General features: G+C 42.7%; 1 protein-coding gene across 4 annotated transcripts in view; it reads left to right on the top strand.

Annotated features, from left to right (window-relative positions):
- Positions 1–19587, top strand: part of GRIN2A (glutamate ionotropic receptor NMDA type subunit 2A) — a 427129-nt gene extending 407542 nt beyond the window's left edge. For 2 of the 4 annotated variants that reach the window (XM_026446647.1, XM_026446648.1), the window contains 2 exons: positions 9275–9513; positions 16205–19587. In XM_026446647.1, the coding sequence (XP_026302432.1) occupies positions 9275–9513; positions 16205–18004 (2039 nt within the window). In that variant the 3' untranslated portion in view covers positions 18005–19587. The remainder of the gene's footprint in view (positions 1–9274; positions 9514–16204) is intronic. The other 2 variants (XM_026446650.1, XM_026446649.1) reach the window with 2 other exon arrangements.
- Positions 19588–20239: the final 652 nt, after the last annotated feature.

The following is a 20239-nucleotide window of genomic DNA, read 5'->3' as shown; positions in this document are numbered from 1 at the left end:
ATGTTTAAAACACAAGAACCCCTTTGTGATATTAAAAAGTCCTCATATTCTTCACATAAGTCATCAGGTTTTGAGGACTATTGATTGAGAAAATATGCAATGGCAAAAAGTCACTATGAATTCATTTGTGCTCAAAAATGCATGTGCCTTTTAAGCCATGTCAGCTTCACCATCTCTATTTGTGTGAGGCAAATTGGTTAAGCAGATTCCAGAAGAGCTTGGTATATAATAAGATTTCCTGGATTCCTACAAGGTTTCTGCCATCCTACTTCAAAGAATTATATCTCTCCAACTTCATCCAGTAATGGAAAATTGTGACCATGTGTATTGTTTGATGTTTGATAGAGTTGTCCAATCCTGTATTGTTCAATCTTCTTTTTAATTTTTCTTCTGGAAGAGACACTGGTTGGGAAGTGCACAAGTTGTAGTTGGGTTTTTTGGTTTTTGTTTTTGTTTTTTTGAGACAGAGTTTCACTCTTACTGTCCAGGCTGGAGTGCAATGGTGCGATTTCGGCTCACCGCAACCTCTACCTCCCAGGTTCAAGCAATTCTTCTGCCTCAGCCTCCTGAGTAGCTGGAATTACAGGCACCCACCACCATGCCCAGCTAATTTTTGTATTTTTAGTAAAGGCAGAGTTTCACCGTGTTGGCCAGGCTGGTCTTGAACTCCTGACCTCAGGTGATCTGCCTGCCTTGGCCTCCCAAAGTGCTGGGGTTACAGGCGTGAGCCATTGCACCCGGCCGGAGTTGGGGGATTTTATGGTTGGGAACCTGTGTGCATAAAATCCCCCAACTCCATCCAACTTGTGCAGCTAATCACATGGCCTGTGAAATCCTGCAATGTGACAAGTAGCAATGAACTTGACAATACTCAAGTTTCATCCATGGAGCAGAAACCTCAGTTGGAAGGTGGCGGCGAAACATTTATGCCAAAGACAGCCTGTGCCTGCCTCTAACTGGATACATTTAAGCCTAGCCCTATTTTTATTTTGGTTTTGTGACTTCTCAGCATTATACAGAAATGGAATATTGTGACATTTAAATAAGGAATATTTATCTCCCAAATTCAATCTATTTGTGTCCAGAATCTTGTACTATTTCCTATCACCACCACCATCAAAAGTATTTTTTCTCTTCAGCAAATAGTTCAGTGACCCTCTGAGATCATGAGAACAGAGGTCGTAGGCTCCAGAATATTATTTCTGAACCCAAGGTTACTTGGGTCTTATTTTTCTCTAGCTCATTTTTTTTTTCTTGTTTGTCAGATTTATTGGGTCTTTGTTTTGTCCTTTTGAGAGTTTTTAAATTTGTCTTTAAAAAAACATAGGTGTTGGGTCACCACGAGGAAGAGAGAAAGGAATGAGTTGCTCATTGTTGCATCTGGGAGGGTGGACTTGCGTCACGTGGCTTTGAGTCAAGACGGTGGAATTAATGAAGCTAGGCCCTCAAGGTCGAAGCTCAGATGGTCTAACTGATCTTACTTGGCTCCTAGACCACAGACCACATCCCTAAATCTGATATGCAACTTCCTTTCATCTACAGGACAACTGGGTAAGGAGAGGATTTGGCCCTAATTCTGTGTCCCCCCATGCCATCCTCAACTGCAGGACTACCGCTCAGAACTCACAATGACCGAGTCTGTTGTCATTGAGAACACGAGCCTGCCAATGAATCTGTGCCCTAGATTTCCCATAAAAAAGTTGTTCCTTTGCCATTTCCAGTTCCAATCGGGCTTCTGAGAAGCCCAAAGTACCCAACCCCTGGGCAACACATGAAACAGGATGGAAATGGGGTCAGTTAGCCTCTCGGTGTTCACAGCAAACCCTAATGAGATCAGCAGCAACAACCTTCTGACGTCTTTCAGCTATAGATGGAAGTCTTTTCCCTGTGGGAAACCACCAGGCTCTATCGCTAGGATCTTTGATTGGAACATACTTGCCCAAGAGCCAGCCTTGATTTCTTGGTTTCAGAATCTATGCCTCACCCCTTTGCCTGGGGCTTCTCAAATTTCTTCCTTTCTGGAGCTCTGATTGATCCTCAGATCTGTGGATCACAAACTAATCAAGGAGGCAGGAGCCTTGTGTTATCCACAGTTGGTGCAATGTTATGAACCACATGTGCCAAGACCAGTGCCACAGATCAGGGGTACAAGAGAATAAGACAAGATTCCTGCCCTGAATAAACCCACCTCCCAGTGACAATTATATTCCAGTGCGACAAATTCTATAAAACAAACAAAAAAAAAAAAATCCAGGATGTTATGGTAGAGGAAACCATGGCCTCGTATTTACATTCCTGTTCATTCAGGGAAGACTTCCTGGAGGTGGAGACTTCTGAACTATATGCCAAAGATAGCTATTGCCAAGTTTTCAGCACAATACCATGCAGCTGGTATATCCAGAGTAGACTGTAATGGGTGATGATGATATTGGTGACAGTTTACAATGAATCCTTGCAAGCAGTTTCTTGCAAGTGGGTTTCTCCCAGTCACTACGTAACCTCGGAACAGGAAAGCTTAAGCTGCATCTTCTATCTGACTCTGAAATCAGGACAGGACTCTAATAGTGACTGTGTCACCCAGATAGAGTTGACTGGTAACCTTCCTCCACATGATAGCACCATTGTACACATTTGCAGTTTGAATGAGACATTGCACACTCATCACAGCTTCCCTTCTATTGTATGTGAGGAGACACTGGATTTCCAATCAGGGGACCATGACTGGAGAAACATGAGCAACAACTGAAGAATCTTGGGTCCACTAAGAAAATAGTTGGGTGTTCACTATAGATGTACATCTGACGGCCTTACTGTTCCCTGGGTACCCCAGACTTCTTAGCATGAAAATTGAGTTCTTAGCATTCTGGCTTCTAATCCTCAGGCTCCTCCTTTGATCCCTTCTTCTCTCCCAGAAATCCTGAACTGCTCTCTGATCTCAACACTCCCTGTTTCTTCCTGCCTCCAGCCCTGTGCAAATCCAATCATCTCATTTTGCCATAACTACTGGTTTCATGACTCTCTCTCACAGAAATGAGCTCTTAGAGGCTAAAGACTATCTGTAATTCATCTCTATATGAAAATACAAAGATGCTTGCCACATGTTAAGTGCTTTAGAAATATTCTCTTTTCCGTGAATGAATGAATGAGTAAAGAAAAAACAAATGAAGTCCTCAGAAAACCAAAAAGCAGCAGCTTCCTTGACCAGACATGAAATAGAACATCGAAGTCAGCTTCTCAGAACCCCGTACTCTCTCTTTTCATACCATCACTGCCTTGGGTCAGGTGCTTTGGCAAGAAACCAAGAAAAAAAAAATATGTAGACGTGTGCCTGTGGAAGCTGATTTTAGAAGATATGTTTCAGCAAATTTTGGACAAAGCCTAACGGGTACGGGTTCAAAATGGATTTTTCACATTGACCTCAGGGGAGAGGTACTTGGGAAGTTTGAAGGCTAGTCACATTGCTTGCTATGAAGTCTGTTCCCGAAAACTGCAGTTCTTCTGGAAGTGCTGAGAATGAGTCAGGGCAAATAGAGAAATGATTTCTCTCATTTTGGATATAACAGAGTCTCCATGGGGAGCTGAACGTGCTCCCCGGACTTGCATTCTTGGAATCATAGATAGAGAGAGTTAGAAGGGCACAGAGAGCATTATGTGATCCTTCCCACCCGCCAGCTTCCCTGATTTCAGGCAATAATAATATCTCCAGAAATACTTATTTTGTAATTAGTGTATGCCAGGCACTGTGTGTATGTAACATCATTTAATTCTAACAAAACTCCTGTAAGATAAATACTGTTGTACTCCCATTTTCTAGATATTAAAATTGAAGCTTAGAGTGATTGAGCAAATTCTAACCTCTGTGCACCTGCGTGCCCTCATCTGTAAAATAGACCAGTCACATTAAGGTTACGTGAGTTAATTTTTTAAAACTCCAGTATAGTACCTGAAGGACAGTCTATTTTGTATAATTTTGTGAAATAGAAAAATAGATACATGAATGGATGAGTAGTTGGATAGATTAAGTAGAGTGGCTGTACCATGATCAAAGAGCCAGTACATGTGGAAGGCAAGAGTCTAATGCAGGCCGTCTGACTCAGATATTGACTGTAGTATACCTCCATGTTACTATCAAGACCTTACCAGATGATTGGATGTGCTTCCCAAAATCTTCAGGGAAAGGTGCTTTCTTTTATACCTCATTCTAGTGTTTTCTACCTGAAACATTCTTTCTTGTAATTTGCTGGACAGTATCTAATTGAATTTTCTTTCATTCCTTTTTACAAATATAAAACCCCTGGCTTCCTCCTTGCCAGTGGGTGGATGGGTAATGGGATAAACTCCTGCACTGTCTGCATCCTGTCTGTACCTTTTGTCTAAGCAGCCTTCCTACAGACTCACCCAAGCAGCCAATGGAAGCAAGCTGGAGACACACACAACACTGCCTCAATTATTCTTGCCTGTTCCCTTTCAGATTCTGCATCTCTCTGATGGTTGACACCTGAAACTCTATTACACTGTCTTTTAATGTTGCAAGCATTAGGAAAAGAGTGACCTTGACACCTTGCTCCTTTTACTGAACTTATAGCTTTCCTCAGGATGGTGCAGAACTAAGTGGTTGGCAAAGATACTTGTGGCTGGAAACATCTCCCCTGAAAACAGATACAGAAAGAACAGGTGCAAGTTCCCATGGGCACAAAGAAGTTCTGCAAATGTGCATGAGCTTACTGTCATTGGAGAAGGTGGAAACACAAAAGGAGAGGGCTCTGAGCATTACATGGGGACCAGTCCTCCCCGGTGGGGAGACAAAGGCAGTGTGGTTTGACTGCAACCCCAAAACTTCCCAGGCTCCATCTGTTCCCAGGAGAGCATTTAGCTTGTGTCTTCCCAGCAAGAATGAGTCTGCCTCAGGAAAGAGATTTAATTGTCCCATTTACCAGCTCTGCTTCACAAGATCACATTCACAAAGATCACAGCCTTTGTAATAGGAGAAACTGACAGCAGAATGAATATCATAGAGCCACTCCTTGGAAAAATGACATTTGATGCTTCACCCTACCTAAAGGATGCACATTTCCCAGCCTTTTACTCTCAAGCCTACTGCAAGTTCCCCTTTGCTTTGTATTCCATCTATTTATATGGCGGAATAACTCACTAAACAGATTTGAACACTTCTGCAATGCTGCCCAATTTAAGCCTGGGGATATAAGAAAAGAAACAGAAACAGAAAATATGGATTCAATGCCCACTACGTGCTGCAGGCCACGAAAAATATCAAAACCATCAAACATGGTCCCTGATCTCCCTCCAGGAGATTACAATATACTTGAGTAAATTAAAACTGAAATAAGAAAGTATTTGAACTACAGTTCAGTACACTAGTCAGAGAGGGCCACGAGGCAGGAAATGATTGATTTGAAAATGATTGGAACAGGCTGTAATTGGTAATGAGAAATGTGCATTTGCTCTTTTTTTTTTTTTTTTTTTTTTTGAAATTGGAGTCTGCTTTACCAGGTTGGCTTCCTCTAAAAAGAGGTATTGTTTGGGCAAAGGGCAGAAGGAAATCTTCTTATTTACATCCTGAAAGGAATCAAGATGATGTTTCTTATATCAGACTGCCCTCCTTACAGGCTTACAATCCTGGCTTTCTTTGGGGTAACACCGAAAGGAAGATGTTCTGGGAATCTGATGAGTCATAGCGAGAAGACCCATTTTTGTGTCCTCACAGACTCCAAAGGGTCTGAGCACAGTGGCTCACGCCTGTAATCCTAACACTTTGGGAGGCTGAGCCAGGTGGATTGCTCGAGCCTGGGAGTTTGAGATCAGCCTGGGCAAGATGGTGAAACCTCATCTCTACTAAAAATACAAAAACTTAGCACAGCATGGTGGCGTGTGCCTGTCGTCCCAACTACTTCGGAGGCTAAGGTGGGAGGATCACCTGAGCCCAGGAAGTTGCTGCTGTAAGGAGTTATGATCGCACCACTGCACTCCAGCCTGGGTGACTGGAGTGAGACCCCATCTCAACAAAACAAAACAAAATACCTCCAAAGGGAGGGGGAAGTCAACAGCACATTTTATTTTGAAAGGAATGGCATTGGTGTTTTTGTGAGAAGAGGGAGCAGTCATGCAGGTCTGAGGTACATGGTGGGCAGAGAAATCTGGATGAGTTTGAGATAGTGTTGGTGGACAGTGAGATATTATTTCAAAGTCTCCCATGACCTTTGTGATTGTGTGGAAGCATGGGAGGCTGTTGGAAGAAAAGGAATTGAATCAAGATCCCCTCTTCTCATCCCTTTACCTACACGACTGATTGACCAGCACCCATTTTTGTGTGTGAGAGACTCGGAAGGGGATGGATTTCCTATTTTGTAAAAAACCTCATTAGCATGTATGCTTTTTTCTGGTTAATACATTCGAGACCTTTCATGAGTCACTTAGTCTGTAAAAGAAAACTAGGAAAATCTCTGTCCATCAAAGTGAAGAAAATGCAAGGAGGTTTACCATCTGTTTGAAGCTCTCGGTAAGAAAGTAAAGCCCAAATGAGCGTGTGAGTTCAAATGCATGCTGCTTAAATGGTGTAGTAATCAAAGTAAAAATTTTTCCATACAAAAACTCATCCATTGAAAATTCCTGGAACCACGGAACCGTGGCAGAAGCAAGCCCAGAAACTCTCTGTAGGGATGTTTCTATAGCCTAGTGTTCTTGGGAGTCCCATGGGGCTTAGAGGGAAAATAATTTGGCAGAAGATTAGCTCATGGTCAAAAGTTACAGATGTCACAAGGAAGTAACCCACCGTGAGAGTCAGAACATGCAGCAAACAGAGGGATGCAAATCCCAAGAACTAAGGTGGGGGTGGGGGGAGTCATCTGAAAGACTAGAGGTTTAAAACTATTAAATATATAAAAGTTTTGAAAATCATAAAAGGGTAGGATATTATGACAAAAAGAACAGACAGAACTGTAAAAAAACCAAATGAATATCACAATTAAAATAAAATTAAAACATAAACCTAAACATTACTAACAAAAGAATAAATTAATGTGAAAATATATCTATTGGAAATCACCCAAATGCAGCACAGAGAGAAAAAAGAATGCAAATATTAAAACAAGGTAAGTAACCTAGAGGAGAGAAGGAAAAGGTCTACAGTATTTTAAAGTTTTCAGGAAAAAAAAAAAGATGGGATTATTAGATGCCATTAGGGAACTGTGAATTGAAACAACGAGCTAGCACTACATCCCTATGAGAGTGGCTAAAACCCCAAATACTAACACGAACACTGACAATGATAAGGGTGGTGAGGACTTGGAGCAACAGGAGCTCTCTCATTCATTCATTGTTGATGGGAGTGCAAAATAGTACAGCCACTTTGGAAGACAGTTTGACAGTTTCCTACAAAGCTTGAAACACATACTTACTGCATATTCTAGCAATAATGCTCCTAGGTATTTACCCAAACGAATTGTAAAAACTGTACCACACTAATGCAAGATATTAATAGGGAAAACTGAAGGGAGCGGGGAGAGGTAGTATATGGGAACTCTCTGTACTTTCTGTTCAGTTTTTCTGTAACTATAAAACCACTCTAAAAAATAAAATCTATTAACTTTTTAAAAAAGATATGATGGGGAGAAGTAATGTTCAAAGCCGCAGTAGGTGAATTTTTGCCAGAACTAAAGTTGTAAGTATTCAAATTGAAAAATCATACTAAGTCCAGAGCTGAACCAATTAAACAAACCACACCTAGACTTCACACCAAAGACAAAGTGAAATTCTCAAAAGCAACTGGAGAGAAAATATAGATTACATAGAAAGTAATGACAATAAGATGATTAGCCAACTTTTCAACAACTGCCATCCAGATCAGAAGAAAATTTAACATCTTCAAAAGGTCAAGGAAAAATAATTGTCAACTTTGATTTTTATATTCAGCCATATCATTCAAGAATGAGAACAAACCAAAAACAATACATGCTAATTTCACATAACTTAAAGACCAATATTAAATCAATCATTATGATTGACTTCTTCAAAAAGAATTGATATAAACATTCAGAGTATTTCCTTAATTTTTCTCAGCATGTCCCCATTACATCTTAGACATCATGTATATACATATACATATAAAACATACTTTTCATTTAACATATGCATCTTCCTTGATTTTTACTGTCCTTGAAAGATCATTTTTAAAGGCTGAATTATAGTCTAAGTACCATAGTTTAGTGAATTGCTAGACAGTTAGTATATGATTGCTAGATGTTTAGATCAGAGGATTTTCTCCTAAATGGCAACTGGATAAAATGCACATAAAAGAGAGAGAATAATTCTAAGCATGCCTACTGTTTTCTTCCCCCATTGGAAAAACCACCTGGTTATTTAATTGCCTACTGAAGTTAGGGGGTGGGGATACTTTAGTTTGCAAGGGTCCATTCAGAGCCAGCTGGGTGTCTCATTTCAATTAAAGTTTTGTGCTGTAAGTATACTGCTCATGTGTGACTTTTCTAAGTAATCCTGAATGTTCTAAACAGAAAAAAAAGAAATATATTTGAGGATTGCCATAGGCCAGGCACTGTGGTAGGCATTTTCTTCGCAACAATAAATAGTAGCCAACATATTACTTATGAAACTTACTATGATCTGGGTTCTTTAGGGATTTTATACATTCTCATGTCATTTGATCCTCATGGCAACTCTATAGAGGAAGTATGTTCTATTATTATGCCTATTTCACAGACAGGATAAGTGTAGCTCTGAAGCCATGCAGCTAGCAGATGATGAAGTCAGAATTGCAATGAAGTCTTTCTATTGTCACATTCTGCGCTTTTATTCCCATGTCTTGTTCAAAGCTTGGGTGAGTGTTGGGGGCAGGGGTAGGAGAAAGCAAGGTCAGAAAAACATAATAATGACCAAAAAAAAGAGACAAAACTCCAAAAACCGAAACCAAAACCAGGAACTAAGTTATATATATAATGTATGTATATAATATATAAATATATATTAATAGAGAATAACCTTGCTGTACTCTGTTTGCTATATATATATATATGTTCTCTATTTTTATATATAAATTTCATCACTGCAACAATACTAGGTAGGCTTTGTAATCACTATTATCTTCACTCAAAAAGTGACCAAATGGAGAACAGCAAACTCAGAAACTTGCCTTATGGTTACATAGCTGTGAGTTGAACATCGTCTGTTCCAAACCCAGAAGCGTCTGCCCCAAAGTGCATGTTCTGGTCCTCACTGCCTGTGAATGTTGTGTCCTGTCTAGGTGAGATGGAGGAGCTGGAGACCCTGTGGCTCACGGGGATCTGCCACAATGAGAAGAACGAGGTGATGAGCAGCCAGCTGGACATTGACAACATGGCGGGCGTGTTCTACATGCTGGCTGCAGCCATGGCCCTTAGCCTCATCACCTTCATCTGGGAGCACCTCTTCTATTGGAAGCTGCGCTTCTGTTTCACGGGCGTGTGCTCCGACCGGCCTGGGTTGCTCTTCTCCATCAGCAGGGTCAGTACCCCTGGGAGCTGCTTCCTTGCACCACAAGCAGGTTTAGAAAAATGCGTGGGTTCTTGACATCTCAGTGGGGTCTGCACTTCCTCCCCTTACCAGCCCTTTTTGGGCTTGTCAAAAGAGCATCCAGATTTTGTGCATTCATAAGCCAGGAGTTGCAAACCTAGATGACTATGGAAGGCAGAAAGGAAATGGGAGTGGGTGCAGCAGGCAGGACATGAGAAAAAACAGCACAAATGACGTGAGACAGCAGCTAAACCTCAGTATCAAAGTGAGAGAACGATAGGGAATACTGAGGACTGTGGCCAATCACATAATGATTGCCTTACCAGTAGCGGGCAGCCATCCTCAACTCCTGCTGAGTACTGTCTTATGGGAAAGTAGGGTCAATATTATCAGGTCTTCTAGTTTTTTAAAAAGAAAAAATGTCATCTGATTTTGCTAGAAACCTTTCCATTTTTAAATATTAGTAACTAATTCCATTTAAAAACAATTTTAAAACACTGGGGCAGACACAGCCAGCCTATGGCTTCCATCACTAGTGCTCAGGTATGTTGTATAACACTACTAATGCTGCTGTGCAAGATGTTACAATTTGTGTATGCATTGTAACAGAACATGCACAACAAAACAAAATCTACTTGCAATGCTGTGCAATATGTATCCACATCTAACAAAACACAAAGAGCGTGTGGAATGCAACAGCACGTGAAACGAAACACAGATGTAAAGTAACAGAAGAAAATGCACACATATCAAGCAGAAAACAAAGTATACCTTCAACTCAACATAAACAACAGCACAGAATACATATCTATCTGCCTTCTTATCTATATATCCATTTATTAATTTCAGCCATCTATGCATCCATCTGTTCATCCACTCATCTCTCTTATTTGCCCACTTTGTTTTTTGTTTTGTTTTGTTTTGTTTTGTTTTGTTTTTGCCTTGGAAGAACTTCATTGATTAGGATTTTAAAAATGGTGAAAACTTTTTGGTTAGAAACATCTAATTGCAGCAAACCAACACGGCACATGTATACATATGTAACAAACCTGTACGTTGTACACATGTGCCCTAGAACTTAAAGTATAATAAAAATAAATAACATCTAATTTTATATGCTATTGTTTACTGAGAAAGCCAAATAATTGCTTCAAAATAAATTTGTATATTCTTAGCATTTGCTAGTTTCAAGAACTGTGGAGATTTGGAAGGTACACATTAGTTTAGCGAGGAAGATTTATTTTCTCCATTCAGTTGCACTCCAAACTCGGGTTCTGTGCAAATACATATTTCCTAATTAGCTTGATGGCATCTAAACACATAGATTGCTTAAAAATAACAACGTACGTGCATAGAGCTAGGTATTATGCCAACTTTAAGCTAATTCTCCCAGCCAGTTACCAAAGGCGTTTCATATCCAAATGATTCTGGGATTATCACCAAACAAATGCACACTGTTGCGTTTACTTCTAAATCTTGCTTGTTTTTGGAAGAGCATTTCCTCTATCTAAAACACCACTAAGGAAGCCAAGTTGATTTATCAACATTTTAAGAAATGAAGTAAATCCGTATCTTCCTTTCCAAACGATGGAATGAAAGGTAAACTGGGCAGCACAGGGCAGGCATTGTTGGTGGAGTTCCTTGATCAGCTGGAATTTGCACTTTGGCCATTCCATCCCTAGGGGAGAAGAACCCCAAATTTTACGGGGAGCAATGTGCTTTTATTTATTATTTTGTTTAATTAATGTATTAATTTTTTAAATGGAGCCTCCCTCTGTTGCCCAGGCTAGAGTGCAGTGGCACGATCTCGGCTCACTGCAGCCTCCACCTCCTGGGTTCAAGCAGTTCTCCTGCCTCAGCCTCCCGAGTAGCTGGGATTACAGGCACCCGCCACACCTGGCAAATGTTTGTATTTTTAGTAGAGATGGGGTTTCACCATATTGGCCAGGCTGGTCTTGAACTCCTGACCTTGTGATCTGCCCACCTTGGCCACCCAAAGTGCTGGGATTACAGGCATGAGCCATTGCACCTGGCCAAGAGCAATGTGCTTTTATGGGAACTTCTGTGCTCCCTTGGGAACTCTCAGACACCATTATTGCTTCAGCGGTTTCAGGGAGCCCTACTTATGGGGACCTTCCTTCTCCCCAGATAATATTTGTCTTTTCAAGTAAGTGCAGCCTGCTGTGTCTAAATAGGAAGATGTCATCCTGAGTGATACTTTCCTGCCTCTCTCATTAATTAGGGGTACTCAAAATAGGCTCAGCCCCTGATGTGGTGCACAGCAAAACTCTACGTTTCTTAAAAAAAAAAAAAAAAAAAGAAAAGAAAAAAGAAGAATGACCTTCCTTTCAGTCAAGGGCTACTGCCACCACTGAAGCTTGTCTTCTGTGGACATTCACACATATGTCATATTACATGTTGGCCTACACAGCAGGGAGAGCACACATGGAAACAAAAGTGAATTCATTATGTACACACAATCATTTTCTTTCACAAAATCTGCAGTGGGGAATTCCCAGGCAAAGAAGCTACTTTCCACAAGCGCGAGATACAGAATGAATTATGCCTCATGTGTGGATGAGGACTTGTTACTTCTAATCCTCACAGTGCCCTCTGAGGTTGACATGACCAGACCCATCCTGAAATTGAGGCCCCAAAAGTTACCTTTATGGTTTTACTTTATGTTTCCTTAAAGCAACAGGAAACATCTCACTTCATCTATCACACTAGAAAAAGATGTGAAAGAGGGAACTAGTCTGTTTATGCAGGGTTGGGTTGCAGGCTTTAGTCTACTCCAGAATTTAAGTTTTTTTTTTTTCTTCTTAAAGACACTGATCCTGGATGCTCTGAAATTTACTCCCTCCCCAAGGCAGGTTTGGTTCTGCACAGAAACTGGATCTGTCTATTACCAGTTATTCTCCTTGCAGCAAGTTGAACATCAATAGATGTAGAGCTATTACCATGCAGCAGACTTACATAGCCCTCCTTACAGGCTCCACATCCCCAGGGAAGCCTCTGCACAGTGCAATGCAAGCACACACCAGAGATACGTGCATGCCTGGCACTGCAGAGGGAGAAGTCTAGCACTCCAAAAAGGCATTTGTTTAACATTGGAACCAAGCTTCTCCCAGGGCGGTGGCCCTTGGCTTTTACGACGTACTCAAATGCATCCTCCTGCCTGTGGGATGCTCTTAACTTTTGTTTTCTCTCCAAAATGCTTTCCCTCCATGTAGAATAAAATAATTCATTGTCATCAGCAAAAAAGAGCTGCCTCCGTGAGGCATGGGAGACACAGCAAGGCCAAAAATGAGGGGAATGAAAACGGGCAGCCTTTCCAGCAAGACCTGATGAGGGAAGCTTAGAGCAGAATGGACAAAGCCTCATGCTAACCCACAATTGGGACCAACGGAAATCAGATGCTTCAGGGATGGGGTCCAGGCTCAAAGGGACTGAGGAGGACATTGCCCCATGGATAATATTCTGAGAGGTCAGGTGCCCTTCAGGAGAGCACAGAAATTTCCTGGAACAACACCTTGAGTCATCAACACTGGTTTTACCTGACTCTGAGCCCACTGCGGGACCAAGAGGGCATCTTATTTCCACAACCCATAAAATGTAGCTGGGATCTATAAATAATAGAGAAGAGAAACTAAAGACAGAGCTGTTACAACTAAGAAAGACACTGTAGCCCAGGGATTTACTTGGTTCCCAAGGTAGGCTTTGGTCTGCCTGCCTAAGCAGAAAGTCAGAGTGGCTACCGAGAGCAAATCTTAACCAGTAGAGAGTGGCATGCATTTCCGGCTGCTTCAACCATATGGGTACTGCATGCTTAAGCTCCTGGGAAAAGGACAAGGTGATGGTAAAGAAGGGAAGGTCAGAGATGACTGGGCAGCTTGTCCAGCTCACATGTACTGACCACCTATGGTGTTAGGGGCTTTGTTTGCATTATTTTACGTTGCCCTAGTGCCCACCTTAGGAGGGCACAATTCCCATTTTTTAGATGCAGAAACTGAAGCTCAAATAGACGTGGCTTATGTAAGGTCACAGAGCTAATCCATAATGGAGCCAGGACTCACATCTAGTGGATTCCAGGCCTCTGGCTCTTCGTGTTATTCTGTAATATGCATTCCTTCTTCTCAACAGCCCTTCCAGAAGATGGGTCAAATCAGTTGGAGAATGCTGTCGCCAAAACCTGGGGTACACCAGCGTGGGCAATATAGCAAGACCCCATCTCTACAAAAAATAAAAAATTAGCCGGGCATGATGGTTCGTGCTTGTAGCCCTGGCTGCTCAGGGCGTTGAGGCAGGAGGATTGCTTGAGCCCAGGAGTTTGATATTGCAGTGAGCCATGACTGTCCCACTGTACTCCAGCCTGGGCAGCAGGGTGAGACCCCATCTCTAAACAAACAACCAATCTGGGGTAGAGACTGGGTCCACCCCTTTGACTTTTTCCATGGTCTCACCAGGCAGATCAACACCTGGGAACTGCCTTAGCCATGTTGCGTGTGTCCCAGGAAAACCAGGGATGAGAGAGAGCCATCAACAGCCATCCTCCCATCTCCTGCAACATAACTCATCTCCCTGATCACTTCTGTGGGCCTCCTCCAAATAGAAAGACAGCCAGCACATCTTGGCAGTCAGGAGCATGTTGCTCTGAGGGTGGAGGGGTGGAGGGCAGTTCTTAGAATCTCCAGGTGGCAGAAGGGAGTGTGTTGGAATCAAAGTACAAAATTAGGGGGAAAAAATCTTAAAAACTTCTATTTTCATGATACTAACAGGAAGAAAAGGCACAGACCTAAGCTGATTCTGACAAATAGAGCCACACTAATTTTCAACCATAGTGGGAGAATCCCTCTGGGTCAGAGTATAAGATTATTATATTACAAGGTTAGGTGAGAAAAACATAGGTTAACATAAAAGGTTAAGCAACTCTGTACTATGTAAAATACATGACTCATTTGTAAGATTTCCACATCCACAGTCTGGATGCTCCAGCAGCTCTGGAAGCAATGAGGGCAGGGGCAGATGTTATTTTGTGGCAGGACAAACAGCCAACCACACATTCTATATAGAAGAAGATCACAGATAAGTTTGCAGGAAGGCAGGAAAGGGTGTAATGCCAGTTCCCTGGGCCTCAGGGGGCCTTCACCAACCATGAAGACTGGGATGGACAGGATCAGAGAAAGAGCAGCTCAAACTTGCAACTGTAGGCTTTTGTGTTTACGGTTCCTTGAAGGCTGGAGTGGAAAGACTGTCTACTACAAGAAAAATGTAGCAGTACAAATGAGTTGAGGCTTTCACAGTTCCGTGAGCATCCCTGCAGGGTGAGCTCGTCCCCACCGTGGGGGACCGATGGAGCCACCATTATCAGAGTCCACAGTTAATCACACAAAGTTTCCTGTAGTTTATGCCAAAGTCAGCAGCAACGGCCAATTCTGTCCTACAAACCCCTTCGTAGTTTGGCTCCCTGTCAGCCTTGGGAAGACCAGGTCAAATCCTGCAGCCTTGATCTGACTGTTTCCTGTAGGTATGGCTGCTGAAATCTGGGGTACGAGTAGGGAGAAGCAGGGGAGGCCACAGATCAAAATGTTCCAGACGTCCTTTTGCCTGTTATTGTGGTATGAATCAAGGACTCTTCCCTTGATAACAGTTAAACAGCTACTTTTAAGTGAACGTAAACAATTGTTTTCTAAAAGGAAGAAAGAGTAGAAAATGAGGAGACATATAGATGGAGATGTTTGTATTTGGACTGCCCAGGAGCCCCTAAGTCATTCAGTTCCCTGGATGGATTTAAAGATGGTGTCACTGTGTCACCAGAACTCTTCACTATGACTAGTAACTAAAACCCAGTTCTAGCTACCTTGAATAGACTCACACACAAACAAACATACAAGGAACAGATTGAGTGCATTAAGTAAAAAAGTTCAAGGGAGTGGCTCCTGGGGTTCAAACCATGTCTTTCTCTATCCCTTGGGCTCTACTTTTCACTACAATGGCTTCACTGATAGGCTCACAGCCCCACATGATGGTAAGACTGCAACTCCTTCTATCCAAGCTTCCATATCTATCCCCACAAAAAAAGTATGATGAGTCTCACATGAATTTCATGCTTTCCTTTAGATGAATGAATGTGTGCATGGAGAAGAGATTTTCTGATTGGCCACTTAGGACACATTCTTTGGTTGTTAGCTTTCGCATAACAGTAGGGGTAATTCCAGAAAAGAGTTAACAATGGATGATCCTTTCATGCTGACTGTATTTGTCAGTAGTTAACTCTCTGGTGCCTAAACTTCAAAGATGATGCTGGGAAACTTTAATAAAAGCTTGGATTGGTGACCCGGGTGCTGGGAGGCTCAGTTATCTGTCCTTATATGCCACTTTGGAGACACCAAGGCATTGGCAGCTGTATGAGCATCGGTTGATACCTTTTCTCAAACTCCATGTGTGACTTTTTGCAAAGGTGTCAGCTAATCTTGAGCCAGAACAATAAGGTAAACCCTATGGTTTGCAACTTGTCTCAAACCTTTAAGAGACATTATCAGGATTCAGACTGAATTTCGCTGTTTCTCCAGGGCTCCTGCAAGAAGTACAAATCTCATCTTTGCAGGTAAAGTTCAAGTGCAAAGTGGTTTCATGTTCACTGCTGCTGCTGCTGATGGTGCTTTATGTTACTCCCCTACAGGGCATCTACAGCTGCATTCATGGAGTGCACATTGAAGAAAAGAAGAAGTCTCCAGACTTCAATCTGACGGGATCCCAGAGCAACATGTTAAAACTCCTCCGGTCAGCCAAAAACATTTCCAACATGTCCAACATGAACTCCTCAAGAATGGACTCACCCAAAAGAGCTGCTGACTTCATCCAAAGAGGTTCCCTCATCATGGACATGGTTTCAGATAAGGGGAATATGATGTACTCGGACAACAGGTCCTTTCAGGGGAAAGAGAGCGTTTTTGGAGACAACATGAATGAACTCCAGACATTTGTGGCCAACCGGCACAAGGATAACCTCAATAACTATGTATTCCAGGGACAACATCCTCTTACTCTCAATGAGTCCAACCCTAATACGGTGGAGGTGGCCGTGAGCACAGAATCCAAAGTGAACTCTAGACCCCGGCAACTTTGGAAGAAATCCATGGATTCCATACGCCAGGATTCACTATCCCAGAATCCAGTCTCCCAGAGGGATGAGGGAACAGCGGAGAATAGGACCCACTCCCTAAAGAGCCCTAGGTATCTTCCAGAAGAGATGGCCCATTCTGACATTTCAGAAACGTCAAATCGGGCCACATGCCACAGGGAACCTGACAACAGTAAGAACCACAAAACCAAGGACAACTTTAAAAGGTCAGTGGCCTCCAAATACCCCAAGGACTGTAGCGAGGTCGAGCGCACCTACCTGAAAACCAAATCGAGCTCCCCCAGAGACAAGATCTACACTATTGATGGTGAGAAGGAGCCTGGTTTCCACTTAGATCCACCCCAGTTTGTTGAAAATGTGACCCTGCCCGAGAACGTGGACTTCCCAGACCCCTACCAGGATCAAAGTGAAAACTTCCGCAAGGGGGACTCCACGCTGCCAATGAACCGGAAGCCCTTGCATAATGAAGAGGGGCCTCCTGACAACGAGCAGTATAAACTCTACTCCAAGCACTTCACCTTGAAAGACAAGGGTTCCCCACACAGCGAGACCAGCGAGCGATACCGGCAGAACTCCACGCACTGCAGAAGCTGCCTTTCTAACCTGCCCACCTATTCAGGCCACTTCACCATGAGGTCCCCCTTCAAGTGCGATGCCTGCCTGCGGATGGGGAACCTCTATGACATCGATGAAGACCAGATGCTTCAGGAGACAGGTAACCCAGCCACCCGGGAGCAGGTCTACCAGCAGGACTGGGCACAGAACAATGCCCTTCAATTACAAAAGAACAAGCTAAGGATTAGCCGTCAGCATTCCTACGATAACATTGTCGACAAACCTAGGGAGCTAGACCTTAGCAGGCCCTCCCGGAGCATAAGCCTCAAGGACAGGGAACGGCTTCTGGAGGGAAATTTTTACGGCAGCCTGTTTAGTGTCCCCTCAAGCAAACTCTCGGGGAACAAAAGCTCCCTTTTCCCCCAAGGTCTGGAGGACAGCAAGAGGAGCAAGTCTCTCTTGCCAGACCACACCTCCGATAACCCTTTCCTCCACTCCCACAGGGATGACCAACGCTTGGTTATTGGGAGATGCCCCTCGGACCCTTACAAACACTCGTTGCCATCCCAGGCGGTGAATGACAGCTATCTTCGGTCGTCCTTGAGGTCAACGGCATCGTACTGTTCCAGGGACAGTCGGGGCCACAATGATGTGTATATTTCGGAGCATGTTATGCCTTATGCTGCAAATAAGAATAATATGTACTCTACCCCCAGGGTTTTAAATTCCTGCAGCAATAGACGCGTGTACAAGAAAATGCCTAGTATCGAATCTGATGTTTAAAAATCTTCCATTAATGTTTTATCTATAGGGAAACATACATAATGGCCAACGTTCTGGAGGGTAAATGTTGGACGTCCAATAGTGCCCTGCTAAGAAGAAGAAGATGTAGGGAGGTATTTTTTTGTTGTTGTTGGCTCTTTTGCACATGGCTTCATGCCATAATCTTCCACTCAAGGAATCTTGTGAGGTGTGTGCTGAGCATGGTGAGTCCTTAACCAAAAATAACTAACTACATAAGGGCAAGTCTCCGGGATATGCCTACTGGGTATGATGGCAATAATGATGCATTGGATGCCAGTGGTGATGTTACGATTTCCTATATTCCAAATTCCATTAAGGTCAGTCCACCATGTAATTTTCTCATCAGAAATGCCTAATGGTTTCTCTAATTCAGAATAAGCAATATGGTATGCATGTAAACCTGACACAGACAAAATAAAAACAGTTAAGAATGCATCTGCACTGTAGTGAGATTGACATGTGCAAGAGATTAGGACGTGTGGCTCGTAACAGTTTCAGCTTTCTCGTTATGCCTTCCATCACAGCCCAGGCTCACCCCAAGAAGTCCAGGCTCCCCCAAAGAATAGCAAATCAGTGTGTTTGTGGTGACTATGCTACCTTCATTATAGTTCATTTCCAAGACACATCTGGAGCCAAAGGCCCAAGGGACCCTCAGGTGGAGAGAGCTACAGGAATCTCTTTGGATGTTGATGTGTGTTTCTCTCACCCTCGGCTTCGATGGTCTTGTTCAGAGCTACGTAAACTAACACATTTATGTCTCCGAGATCTAAGTGTGGATCTTCTGTCTGTGACACAGTGGCCATTGTAGTTTATCCCGAAGACGCCTATGTACGTAAGTTTGCATTTCCTCCCTTCTGGTGATGACTCAGGGTTGTATAGTATCTGTTGCCCCTTCCCTCCCAGAGTAACCATAACTCGTTCCGTTTCCAAACAGCCATGGTGGTGTCCAATTAGCTGTGTATCGCTTGTCCCAGAGTTGTGAATGTGGTGACATGCACCAACAGCCGTATGTGTACTGTGATCTGTAAGAAGTACAATGCCATCTGTCTGCCGAAGGCTAGCATGGTTTTAGGTTTATCTTCCTTCACATACAGAAATTCTGTTGGACACTCACTTCCATCCCAACCTCCTCAAATGAAAAGCCTTCAAAACATGAAACACTCTTGGATCTACCCTGAGTATCCTCCAAACTGTGGATATAGACTTTAGTGAGACAAGTGATTTCTCCCGAGTTATTCTCTCTGTTGGTGGCAAACCACTTCATAGCACCAACAGAGATGTAGGAAAAATTCCCCAAAGCATTTGTCATTTCTGAATCACCTGCATTATCCCATTCTTATTCTACTCAAACCTGTGCGTATGTGACATGAAATGATACCCATTTTTTTTTTAAGTTAGAGACAGAGAGGGGAATACTTATGCATGGGGAGCCTGTTAGCACAGCGCCTGCCACAAAAACATAAATAAAAAAAAAAAAATAAAGTGCCCCTGACAAGATAGTTGCTATGTTATGACACTTTCAGATCAGGATTTTCTAGTTCAAAAATTAAATACCATAAAACCAGCAAATAATATTAACTAAACCTTTTATATAGTTCTACTCTGTTAATTAGTGTATTTCATGTACATGAGTATTTTTGATGTATTTGGGATAACTAGCCATCAGTGTTTGCAGAAGACCTCAGTCTGTTTCGAGCCATGCTACGGAAACACTAAGCTAATGTAGACTCGTCTGACCATTTCCTGGTTTCCTCCTGCATTCTGCTTTACGTTCTTGAAGAAAGGGAGAAAGTGGCAGGTTGAAAAATTACCCCGTTTCTTCTCCTCATGGTGTGCATTCTCTTTTGTAAGTATTATTTTCTTGCATGTGGGCAAGTGCCAGGAATGATTCTCTTAAAGCTCAAGGATGCATGGAATAGCTCCATCTTGGGGAAAGTACGCCTGACCTGCAGTGTTCCTATAATGATGAAAAGTGGTTGCAATAAATTTCCGGGTCAGTGGCAGAGAACAGAGGGAGGCAGTGGGTGAGAGGAGCCTCCTTTCATTTTGAAAGGCAGAAGGGGGCTGACTAGGTCTTGGGGATGCATATGATTGAAAATGACATTTTATTTCCCGGATGCTCTATCTCTGCTGTCCCAAGACCCAGCCATGGAGAAGCCTGGATCGAAGGGCCTGGAATAGTCATCCCAACTTCTGATCCTAAATCTGAATTTC

This window comes from Piliocolobus tephrosceles, chromosome 17 (genome assembly GCF_002776525.5).
Source record: "Piliocolobus tephrosceles isolate RC106 chromosome 17, ASM277652v3, whole genome shotgun sequence".
In the NCBI taxonomy this organism is placed as follows: domain Eukaryota; kingdom Metazoa; phylum Chordata; class Mammalia; order Primates; family Cercopithecidae; genus Piliocolobus; species Piliocolobus tephrosceles.
This window is presented reverse-complemented; position numbering and strand designations above follow the sequence as displayed.